The sequence below is a fragment of the Papio anubis genome, chromosome 8 (assembly GCF_008728515.1).
Source record: "Papio anubis isolate 15944 chromosome 8, Panubis1.0, whole genome shotgun sequence".
NCBI lineage: Eukaryota > Metazoa > Chordata > Mammalia > Primates > Cercopithecidae > Papio > Papio anubis.
Genome location: NC_044983.1, coordinates 1,574,894 through 1,587,056, shown reverse-complemented (window position 1 = coordinate 1,587,056; position 12,163 = coordinate 1,574,894). Strand labels below are relative to the sequence as shown.

The 12,163-nt window shown below is 48.7% G+C and overlaps 1 protein-coding gene across 7 annotated transcripts in view; it reads right to left on the bottom strand.

The window, feature by feature from the left end:
- ARHGEF10 (Rho guanine nucleotide exchange factor 10) overlaps window positions 1–12,163 on the bottom strand; it is a 143,136-nt gene that overhangs the window by 59,507 nt on the left and 71,466 nt on the right. For 6 of the 7 annotated variants that reach the window (XM_003902376.4, XM_003902377.4, XM_017961743.3 and 3 more), the window contains 4 exons: window positions 10,817–10,909; window positions 6,117–6,287; window positions 3,855–4,000; window positions 427–602 (listed from right to left, as the gene is read on the bottom strand). In XM_003902376.4, the coding sequence (XP_003902425.1) occupies window positions 427–602; window positions 3,855–4,000; window positions 6,117–6,287; window positions 10,817–10,909 (586 nt within the window). The remainder of the gene's footprint in view (window positions 1–426; window positions 603–3,854; window positions 4,001–6,116; window positions 6,288–10,816; window positions 10,910–12,163) is intronic. The other variant, XM_031669344.1, reaches the window with a different exon arrangement.

The window sequence follows — 12,163 nt, the reverse complement described above, 5'->3', positions numbered from 1 at the left end:
TCAGAGCTTACGCTGGCCCCACAGCTGACGTCAGAGCTTACGCTGACCCCCACAGCAAACATGAACGTGAGAGCCACCAGATTTCCACTGCAGCTAAAACTCCTGAGCTCAAGGCGTCAGATCCTGCGCCATGACCGTTGACATCAGAGTTTACGGGCTGGCCCCACAGCTGGACGCCAGAGCTTACGCTGACCCCCACAGCAAACATGAACGGGAGAGCGCAAGGCCAGATTTACCGTTAAACCCTGAGCCCAGCATATGTAAGAGCGCACGCTGTCGCATGGCCGATTAATGGCCGTGGGCCCCACGGCTGACGTCAGAGCTTACGCTGACCACCCCCCACAGCAAACATGAACGTGAGAGAGCGCGTCAGATTTACCGTGTTAGACCCGTGTTAGCACGAATGTGAGAGAAAGCGTCACTTACTTGGCTTCGCGTTCGCAACCACGGCCAGGCTCTCAGGCGGGTGAACGGCAAGGTGCCTGCTGTGCTCGCCCGCGCCTGGGCTGCTGCCATACTCGATGGCGTCCACGTGTCCCAGCGGAACGCTCCACTTCAGCAAGTACCTCTGGCTGCTCATCACACGGCTGTCATGAGAGGCGCTGAAAGGACCAGAAGATGCCTGTTTTACGAATAATTACGTGGACACGTTATGGTAACGTTTGTCCCTCAGATATTCAAGTGAGAAACTTTCCATTGCTGAATTGTAACACTTCAGACTTTCTCACAGGAGTAACTGTGCCTCTGACTTTCTTACAGAATCCCCACTCGCTGCCATAAAGAGGCCTGGAGGTGGATGAGAGAGTGCAGGGAAGAGCCGCACAGGGACGGATCTCCCCGAAGAGCCGAGGTTTTCCGTAAAGGCTTAAAAGGAAGCAGCTCGGTGCTCGCTGATGACTCGGAGCAAAGGTGCTCGATTCCCAGGAAGTCTCCTATGTGGATAGAGATATTCTCTGGTGGTTTCCTAAGAGATTCCTGCTTTACTCTTTTATGGCTACACCATAACCATTTTAAGAGAATCAAATACCATTATACTCCATGACTAAAATATGTATCAAGTATACAGAAATTGAACAGAAAAAAAAAAAACAAAAACTACGACTTATACAGATTTTCTTCTTTTATCATAAATAGAACATATACGTGAAGAAACACAAAACACGTATGTACGGTCTAGTGGAAACGGCCTGCGTCAATATCTGTAGCTGCCACCAAGGCCAAGGCTGTGACTTCGCCAGCATTCCTGCAGTCCCAGGTGCTCAGGAAATCCCACCCTCCAGAATCAACCATTATTCTCAGTGATCATCACGTTTTGCTTTTCAAGATATTGCTGTTAAAAATCAAAGTGTGGTAAGAATAACCAAAATGCTGGGTGCTATGCATTGGACTAAGCACCTGACTTGCTGGGAGCCTGTCTGCACCCACGCTCTCCAGTTCCCTCTTATACCAGAGCACTCTGCCCTCCATAACGACATCCAGTCCATACAGAAAGGGAAAGGAGGAAGAATAATTCACAGAGGAAAGACGGGTTGTATTCCGTGAATTAGACTGTGCCTCCAATTTAGAAAAACAGAAATGCCCATGAATTCTTACCAAAATTTCGATTCCTCCTCTTTAAATGTAAAAATCTCCATCCCTACGGAGGAGGTTTAGAATCTTAATTTCCACAGGGCCGACCAAAGGGTCCTTGGGGGCACGAACCAAAATGGGTTCTCATCTCATCACCTTCGGGCAGTGTCACTGAAAATCTCACACTGACGGCACGTCCATGGGAAATGATTGTGACTCACCACCGCACTTTGCAAAAAAAGAAATTCAAGCCCTGTCATCGTGGGAAAGGCAGGGGCATTATTTTAAGGAATCTAGCAGTAAGCACGGCTGAGTTACTTCTAAAGTATTCATTTTAATTCATCTTTAAAGTATACCACTTCTATCAGTGTGAGAATTTTAAACCTACTTAAAACTGCCCAAGAGCTAAGTGTGTCCTGGCGCTCCCCAACGGCAGCCCAGGGAGTGGGGGCGGTTCTGGAGCAGGGGTCAGCATCAGACAAACATTGATTATGAATGTGGAAAAGACTCAACAAGGACCATTATATTTGCACAGGACTTTGCTGTTTACAAGGTCATTTCACTTCTATGATCTTGTCTCCCAGGGCAGGTGGGACAAGCATTCATGTCCCCAACTTGACACATCATGTTGGCCAATGTGCAGGTGAGGAGCTGGGTGGATTCAGCCACACTGGGGCCGCTCCACTGAACACTAACTTTCCAGGTATTACACGGAGAGGGGGGTCCTGGGACAGTTAAACTTGGAAGCCATCCTGCTAGGTGATAAACACCATTAGTCTCCACACTGTGGGAAGCACCTCATAAGATAACACCAGGGAAACGGGTGGAGACATGTTACTCTGCATCCTCGCAATTCTAAGCATCCTCTCGAACAGCCCACACCTGGAGTTCTCCAGCTGCGACCTCCCACGGCCTCACTCTGTCAGCTCCTCTCCAACGCAGGGTGCAGCGGGCTTTGCTTCTGCACATGGAAGGCAGGTGGCCTGTGGCTGTCGCTAGGTGTCCACAGTGAAGGCCGAGCCATGGGGTATGAGTCAAATGAACAGGGTTCTTTCTCTTACAAGGAGGAGTATCATTAAAGACTTGTATATATATATTTTTGGACTTATTTTGTAGCTGCCACAAAGTAAGTGAGGATGATGAGAAGCAACAATGAAAATCTGTTCCTCGCGGGCAGTGCTGTGTGGCAGGTGCCCTGCGGCAGCTTAATGAATGTCCTCACCTTGACCCCTGACGAGCCCCGTGAGAGCATACCACTGGACTAATTATTTTATGATCAACCCTATTGCACGGATGAGGAGTCTGAGGCCTAGTCAGAGCGCGTAATTTTCAGAGTTCAGAGAAGGTGGAGCTGGAGTTCACACTAAGGAGTCCGACTCCTGAGGGTTGACCTGCACATGCTCGCTGCCTGGGTCTCTAAGGCAAGGTGAGGAAGGCAGGCAGATACATCCAGCCGCTAGAAAATGGGGGTGACGGGCATGAAAAATAGGGCATGTTTAGTGGTGTACTGGCAAATGTTTAACAGCTGGCTCTCACTGGGAGGACAGGCTCCTAACATGTTGTGTTGGGCAAATTCTGTGGTGTAAATGCTCCCGTGTGGATGACTTCAAGCTACCAAATGTTTAGCAATTGGCTCTCAAAACTCTGGAAGATTGAACGCTTGACTCTTGCAAGACATGACGAATTGCCACTACGTTCGCTGGCATTATTTTCTACAGCACCAGGAGCGTTATAGTTAATTTTATATGAATTCCCTTATCATCTACCTATATTTGAAGACCTTTTAACTTCTCACATATCCTTATCTAACTACAATATTCCATGTGTTGGAGAACGATTCTGATGTAAAACTATTTTAAGTGAAAATAACTCATTTTCTTGGTTTACAATAAATATGAATATACCCAACTTTATTATATTTAAACATTTATCAAAAATATATTTATAGAGAAGCAGGTAAAGAGAGAATTTAAACCATAAGAAAAAGAACTCTTGAATTATTTAGGAGGATTATGAAGAAATTCAATTTAGTTTCTAGTTCCACCATCAGCCGTGTTTAAAGAGTATATAAACCTCTACGTACTTAACTTCTACTAACAGTGACTTGGTGACTTCTATTTAAAAATAAGCTTGCTTATTATAAGGGTTCCTTTAGTCACAGGACTAAGCTTTGGCACAAAAAACCAGTTCGGTCTGAGTGACAGAATTAACAAAGTCATTTCTGTGCCCTTAGGCAAAGGTAACATGTAATGATAGGACTGCTATAGAGAATTCAATGCACTTACCGTGAGCTGACGGTGGCACACATTAACACATCATTTAACATGAAGACTCGGCGTTCTTTGGTTTTAACAATCTCTCCTCTGTCGTTGTAAACTGTTTCTATCATATCATCAGATCGAATGAGGTATCGGCTTCCACTGCTGAGAAGCTGGACATTCAAAACACAGCGCAGGGACCACAGTTGAGTTTACCCAGAAAAGAAAAAGATGAGGAAAAGTCTGGCATGGAGTCTGAGGGTGACTTTCCAAACTGAGCGCTTTACAGAAATCGTTCCTATGTTCACCGTGACTGCGCCGAACATCCACCTGCTTCCTCACAGACTTTCACCGCACAGTCGGCCCTCCCGCGATTTAAACATGACATTAACCAGGAACGGTGAGGAATGGAAGGAATTGTTTCGTAATTTTACTTTTCCCTAAGTCAACCTAATTAAGCATAGTTCAATGACTATCTTAACTTCTCCAAGTAGGCCATATCTTACTTCACTGAGCCAAACCAAAACCATCAGTTCTTCAGAAAGATGCTTTGTATGAACCAAGACAATGGCATGCGATGTGGAAGTCAGACTACTTTTTTTGTTTGTTTGTTCTGAGACCAAGCCTCACTCTGTTACCCAGGCTGCAGTGTAGTGGCACAATCTCAGCTCACTGCAACCTCCACCCCCTGGGTTCAATTGATTCTCGTGCCTCAGCCGCTCAAGTAGCTGGGACCACAGATGTGCGCCACCACACCCAGCTAATTGGTTTCTTTTTGTATTTTTAGTAGAGATGGGGTTTCGTTATGTTGGTCAGGCTGGTCTGGAACTCCTGACCTCAAGTGATCCACCCACGTCGGCCTCCAAAAAGGCTGGGATTACAGGCGTGAGCCACAGCACTCGGCCAATACTTCTAACAATTCAGCCCACAAGAAAACAGTCCTCAGCCCTGGTGGTCTGTGCTGTCTTTTGATTCTAAATCCACGCTGCTGCCCAGCTCTGAGCAACCAGCGAGACACCCGCCTCCCTGACTGTCCTTGCCGAGTGCACGATGGGAACGATGGGAACGAGGGAATGATGAGGTATGTGCGTGACATTCAGGGTGAAGCATCATCACCTCTTCCTGGGCCTCTGGGCTTGCTCTGTGCCCCACATGTATTCAGAGGTTCAGGTGCCACAGGGAGCATGATTTTAAATAACATCAACCATGTCAAGAATATAACTGAATACAATTTGCTGCTTATAAATGTTCCTACATAAACCATTTGGAGAATTGGGGAAAACGTGTGGCTTAAAGTGTATTACCATAAAGTTCACACAGTTAAATTACTGAATGTCATTGTGACATAAGAAACTACTCCTAATGACAAAACAAACCGCGATTTTAGCAACAATGAATATTAGATGCAATAACTTAACACAGTTCATACAAATTCGCATCTCCCTGTGAGCCAGGGCCTTCAACGAATACAGGAAAGCCCACATAAAACCAGAGCCTGCTGCAGACAAGTAGTTACGTAAGCATCAAGCTGAAATGTAGCCTCGCAAATGAAACGCCGCCCTCTGGGTCCTGCATCTCTTTGGGGGGTCAATACAGCTTAGCCCATGCATAGGTGAAGACAAAAAATGTTTGTGATTTTTTTTTTTTGAAACAGGGTCTTGCTCCGTCACCCAGGCTGGAGTGCAGCAGCTCAATAACAGCTCACCGCAGCCTGGACCTCCCAGGCTCAAGCAATCCTCCAGCCTCAGCCTCCCAAGTAGCTCAGACTACAGGCATGCCACTGTGCCCAGTTAATTTTTTTTTTTTTTTTTTTTTTTTTAGATATGGGGTTTCACTATCATGCCTAGGCTGGTCTCAAACTCCTGGGCTCCAGTAATCTTCCCACCTCAGCCTCCCAAAGTGCTAGGCTTACAGGTGTGAGCCACTGTGCCCGGCCTGTAAATATTTTCAGCTTTAACTATTACTATCTGAAATTAGATAGTTATTTTGAAAGCAAAATTAAGCTAAAGGAGTTGCTCTTAACCTCTTGGGAGGTCCTGGATCCATCTGAGGGTCTGATGAATGTATGAATCTCTTTCCTAAGAAAATGCAGACAGGCTGTTAAGGTTTTACATACAATTTCCACATTGGGGTGACTCTCCCAAAGGCCTCCATCCACCCCAGTTAAGAACTCTGGGCTAAGGGAATTACTCCCAACGTTCCAAAAGATTAGTATTGCTGGATAACGACGGCTTATTAGTACAAAGCAAAAATAATTTTGGAATAGAGTTGAAGAAAACCTCTCTCAACCTTGTTCAGGTATCTTTCGTTTATGGCTTTGGCTATTTGCTTAACTTCACAGCGTTGATCAGCATCTCTCTTTCTTTCATTTAACTTCTCTGCCAGTGTTTCGAGCTCTGTCAGGGCCATCTGAAGAGGCAGCCTGTCGGGGTGGCCTTTGGAGGTGTTCTTCAGCATGTCCTACAAGCAAGAAGGGAGAGGTGGGCGGTTACCACGTGCGCACTCCCAGTGCAACGACAGTCACGTCACCCACCAGCTGACAATGGAAAGGAGGCAGTGGCATCCGTCATCTTGGGGAAAAATAAAGTCAGTTCTTGGGAAGGGATGATGAGCTGAGTGAGTCATGACTTGGCTGAACATCTGAACAGCTTCCTTTGCAAAAACAAAATCGAAAAAATAGCTCTGTGCAATAAAGGACACGCTAAATATGAACATATCACAATCTCAGAACTGCCGTGCGCTTGGAATGATGCTCACGATGATGAGAGATTGTCTTTCTCAAGTTGAGTCAGACAGATGAACCCACGCATAGATGGGTCCAGCTACTTTCTTCAAAAGATCAGTCCCCCAATTTCCAATGTGCAGGAGTTCTGTGGTGCCGAATAATGCACCCATGGCGCCAACTCACACAGCAGGATGGAGTCTCTCTCACACTGACAAAGGAACCTGATTTTAGGGCAGCAAAGATGCATGACACAATCATGGTGGGTCCATGTCACTAAACGTTCATCCAAACCCACCGAATGCACAGCACAGGGGTACATCCTCCTGTGACTGTGGCCGCTGGGCAGTGGCTGCGTGGCCACACAGGCTCCTGGTTGTCACAAATGCACTCTGGCGGAGATGTTGTGGGCGGTGGTGCGGGGGGGTGCTGTGCATGTTGGGGGAGGGGTAGTTGGGAAATCTCTGTACTTTCCACTCAATTTTGCTGTGACCCTAAAATGTCTCTTAAAAAGTCATCTTTTAAAAAAGGGAGTTGAGCTACCTCTTCTCCCAGTTAAGGTTTCAGATAAGCACAAGGAGGTCAAAGGTAGGGTATGTGGCACAAATCAGCAACAACTGCCAGCAAAAAATGACGCACTGCTGCCAATCACAGGATAAACTTTAACAGGCAATAACAAAAGGACACTTTCATCACCTTGGTTTTATGCAGGGCCTTTTGTTTCCCAGCTTGCGTTCACATTTGACACGCTGATGTTTGCTGAAGGGGCAAACGTGAACCTGAAACACTCTTTCTCAGAATTAAATGTGGTTCTGCAATGAGATCTCAGGGACACAGGGAGGGGAGCATCACACACCGGGGCCTGTCAGGGGTGCAGGGTGAGGGGAGGGAGAGCATTGAGACAAATACCTAATGCACGCGGGGCTTAAAACCTAGATGACGGGTTGATAGATGCAGCAACCCACCATGGCACATGTATACCTATGGAACAAACCTGCACATTCTGCACACGTATCCCAGAACTTAGCGTGAAAAAAAAATGTGGTTCTGCATCTTGCCTACCAACTTTTACATGTTTATAGGAATATGAGCAGTCATGGAATCCAACAGTGTGCTTATCTTTTTAAACCTTTTTTTAAAATCTGGAAAGGACGCTGCATAAATGATCAAATGTTTCCAGTTTGTAGTGAATATAAACAATTCTATACATTTGTTTCCTATGAGTCACAACGAATTCTATCAAGGCAAAAAAGAACAATCTTAACACTAGTTCTGCATCAAAACCACACACTGGTGGTGGCACCGGGGACTCAGCGTGCGATGGAGACAGCAGCCAGCACACGGTGGAGTCCAGCATGCCGTGGGGCCGCTGAGCATAGCCAGGAGCATCTGCTGGGCCGGCAGCCTCCCGAGGAGGCCCAGAGAAGGAGAAAAGTGAAATTTCTCGCTGCTGTTGTTACCAGAAATTGTTACTTATCTTTGCACAACAACGGAGAGAAATAGGTAGCTGGGATAAAGTAAGACAAATGTCACACGCGGCTGATGGATGTTTCCGGATCCATGGGAGAAGCTGACAGTCCCAGCAAAGCCAGGGTGAGCCGGCTTCACTGCCTGAGCCAGGAGACAGCTGTGGCTTCACAGCACCTGTCTTAGAAAGAAGGTCTGGGAGCGCTAACCAGGAAAAATGCAGGCAGGACCGGAAAGTAGAGACCAGGAGAGTCACTGGGAGGAAAGGGACAGAGGGTGTCCAGGCCCCTCCCCACTGTCTCCCCATCCACCTACACACAGCACACGGACCGCAGCAGAAGGCAGGAGGGAGGGTATGTGCTTGTACCTGCTGACTCTCTGCAGCCCATCTCCTTGCCCAATCCCAGGTGCCCTGAGCACCCACACCTGAGGTAGGGCCCCTGAGGCACAACCGCGTAATGACCAGATGCAGACACCACTTTGTCTCCAACTGTGCTTCTTCCGAAGCACGTGGACCCACGCTGCTCCCCTCCGAGAACACTCTAAGATGCGCCAGCGTTTCATCAAATATGGGCAAAAAGTGTCCCTGAGGGAAACTGCTGGGCACATCTAGGACCTGCAATTTGTTTTTTCAGATCAAGGCAAAGACCATTTTCTGCTTCCGGGGCAACGAACTCTGTGTGGGAAATTCTAAGGAGGGTCTCTCGAGGCAAGGAGGGAGGAGGACGGGCACAGCTGTGTACAAACTGACCTACGTAACTGCTGGTGATGATCTGGAAGAGCACACTGAGTCTTTCTAAATGCAAGTCTTTTGACTTAAACTCAGAATTCCAGTTATGTAATAAACTCAAGAATTTGGGTGTCAAAAGGCCGATGGAAACGTGGGAGCTGCTCTGGTTCCTCAAGATCCCGGTGGAGGCTTTTCCCTGAGGTTCTCTCTCCTGTTCCCTTTCCAGCAGCCCCGCCCACAACTTCTGTCTAAAAAGCACACACTTTGGAAAAAACCTAGGCAAAAGTAGCTACTTACTTACTTACTCGTAGTTACTTAGTTACATTTAACCAAAACCTAACAAGCGCATTTGAAAATTATATCCAAATTTAATCAAAAAATTTTAAAAACTATTCTGATACATCATAGAAAGCCAACAATGGGTGTGACCTCACAACACAGTCAGCGCTTGCTGTCATCCCTGGTGACCAGGAACCACCCAGGGACTCACTGGCGCATCGCTAAACACAGGGCATGTGGGCCGGTTCACCTGTATGGTTTAGGAGGCGACACAGGGTGTGTGGGCTGGTTCCCCTCGTATGGTTTAGGAGGTGACTGTAGCCTTGCCTCTGGCCCCTTCACAGCCTGGTGACACCCTCCCAGCTGTGGCTGAATAACTAACATCTAACAGGCAGCCAGACCCTGTTCCTCCCAAGCGCCAGCCTCCCTCTCACGAGGAAGCTCATTCATCACGTCCGTGGCTGCTTGCCAGAAGGCCAACAGCGTCTCACACGTATTAGGACTCAGGACATGTTTGTCAGCTGAAGAAATAAAACACGCTTTGAATATTTTGATTTTGGGGAAAAAAACCAGCTTTTGTTATTAATGCTCTAGTACAGGCAAACTGTACAATGTTAAAAATATAAGCGAGAGGATAAAATTAACATGACCCATCACCCTAACCATGGAAAGAGCCCATGTTGATACTGTAGTATGTATCCTTTTTCACACTTTTATGACTACTTTTATGTAAAAAGAATGTGCCACAGATTTGGTTGATCAAAAATAAATATAAAAACCTCAGTGGAAGGGGACTTGACACTATTTGCCAGGTGCCAGTTCATTTCTGGCAATGATTCCACCAGTTCATCTTAATCAGCTCTAATAAGCAGGCAGGCAAAGCAGAGTCCTCTGATTTAATTAGAAGAAGCAAGCTGAGTAATCATTGAAAAATCAACACAGGCAGAGGCCAGCATGGACTCTCCTTTGAAATATCCTCCCTGGAGGCATGGCATTCATTTAAATAAAATGGGCGCTGAGCCCCGCAGCCTACAGGGTTACCTGGGCTTCAGGGTATGTGGGAAGGTCAGAAAACGAGCGGCCACCACACATCGCATCAGACATCACCTAGATGCCGTCCGCTGTGAGACGTCATGTCAGCACATGACCTAGAGGCCGTCTGCTGTGAGATGTCATATCAGCACTCAGAACAGTCCTTCTGTTCACAGTCACAGGCATCCAATTGAGAATCCTTAGTTTAGAAAAATGAGGGTCCAGTGGAAAGTGTCTTCACCATTGCGGCATCTCCCTGTCCTCGGTGATTTGCTGTTAAATCAGTGATGGGTATGTTTTGTTTAAATCTATTCTTAGCTTTCCAAGCCTGTCCATCCCTTCTGGGCACAGAGGCAAGAATCATTTTTCATGTGATTCTAGACCAGACGCAGGCACACTGGAGAAGGGAGCTGTGACCTGTGGGCCACTGATAACCGAGCCCTGCAGCCCCCCAGTGCTGGGGCCCCACGAGACAGCGCATGTGGCGGGCCAGGGCCCATGGACACCCCTCCCGCAGCCCATCCCCTCTGTCCCCCAAGGCCGGCCTCGCAGGCACTGGGCCCTACAGCTGCCCCCGAAGTAGGGTGACTCTCCGCAGGTCTCCACCTGCCTCTACGCCCCACCTCCTGTAACTGCCTAGAGAGGAGATGGGGAGACCCAAGGGGCGGCCACTCCAAAGTGGAGGAACAGATGCCATTTTTAAATGAATCATGGACGAGCCGGAGGAAGAGCCTGAGGAGGCCACCGTGAAGCACTTACCTGGAGCAGGAGGATGAACTGTGGGAACCTCTGGATGGGCTTCATCATCAGGCTATAGAGCGTGGTTCGGTCAGGACTGGCCTCCTGTTCCTGCTGTGGGGGAAGGCACTGGGGTCACCTCCCCGTGGGGCTGCCATGCCCTGCCTGCCCCTGGGGCCGCCTCCTCCCCACCACACTGAACACCTGGGAAAGTCAAAAGCCTGCACTTTGTCTTCAGCTACAAGAAGAAACTGGGCCAAATACCTTCCAGCCGCTTTCTGCACCTGCTCTAGGGGCTTCCGCTTTGCTGCAGGGGCAGGGCCTCACGTGTCGGCCTCAGCTCCCGGGGTTAATTCCCCAGGCCAGGGGACTGGGTAGATTCCAGGGGGTGTCCTTGGGTGTCTGTGTTCTGGCCATAGTGGGTCCCTAGAAAAGGCTGGCAACCTGTTCTGGTGCCATGGGCAGAAGGACGTCCTGGAGGCTGAGGGCCCCTCTCCCTGAGCACATCGGGGATGCACAGTGGGGCCATTTGCTACCGAGGCTGCTGGGCAATGTTGACCTGGGGGGAGTCTCCAGTTCTCTCCGCTGAGGGGGCTGCGCAGTGAAGAGGGCAGACAGCACAGACCCGGCTGTGCCCCGGCCTCTCCGCTCACACGGCACCTGACTCCTCGGGGCTCAGGTCCTGGAGCTATGAAATGGGATGAGAGAGTATATCTCCCAAGGCCGCATGGCAGCCGCCAGCTCAGGAGTGGGCATGGAGTCGTGAAACGCCCGTCAGGAGCTGGCAGGGTCACGGAGGTGAAATGGCAGGGTCGTGACTTAACCACGGGAGAGGGGATGGTGCCTTTGTAGCCAGGGACGGGGGCCTTGTGGCTTTGTCCGGAGTAGAACCCTGCGATCCGATCCCATGGGGACCAGAGCCCACAACTGTCAGAGAGTCATTAGGAACTGCGATCCGATCCCTTAGGACAGAGCCCACAACTGTCCAGAGTGGGAAGAACTAGATCCACGATCCCCTTAGGACAGAGCCCACAACTGTCCAGAGTGGGAACTGCGATCCAATCCCTTAGCAAACCTCCATGGGCCACAGACTGTGTTCCAGCAGGAGCAGGAGCCGGGGTGCTGGATAAGGCAGAGGGAAAATATTCCAGCTTCAATGACACGTTGCTGTGGGCGAGAATACTTGCCCTGTGTTCACTCGCTCCAGGTAGCAGCAGTTTCCAAGAAACAGTCCAAGTAACAAGAACACACTTTGTCCCCGGGGTTTATCATGCAAATGAGGGGCTCCACAAAGGAGACTCAGTTCCGGGATGTCTTTGAAGGCGGTTTCAGCCTGGTTCATTGTGCAGCAAACTGTCAGAACACAGC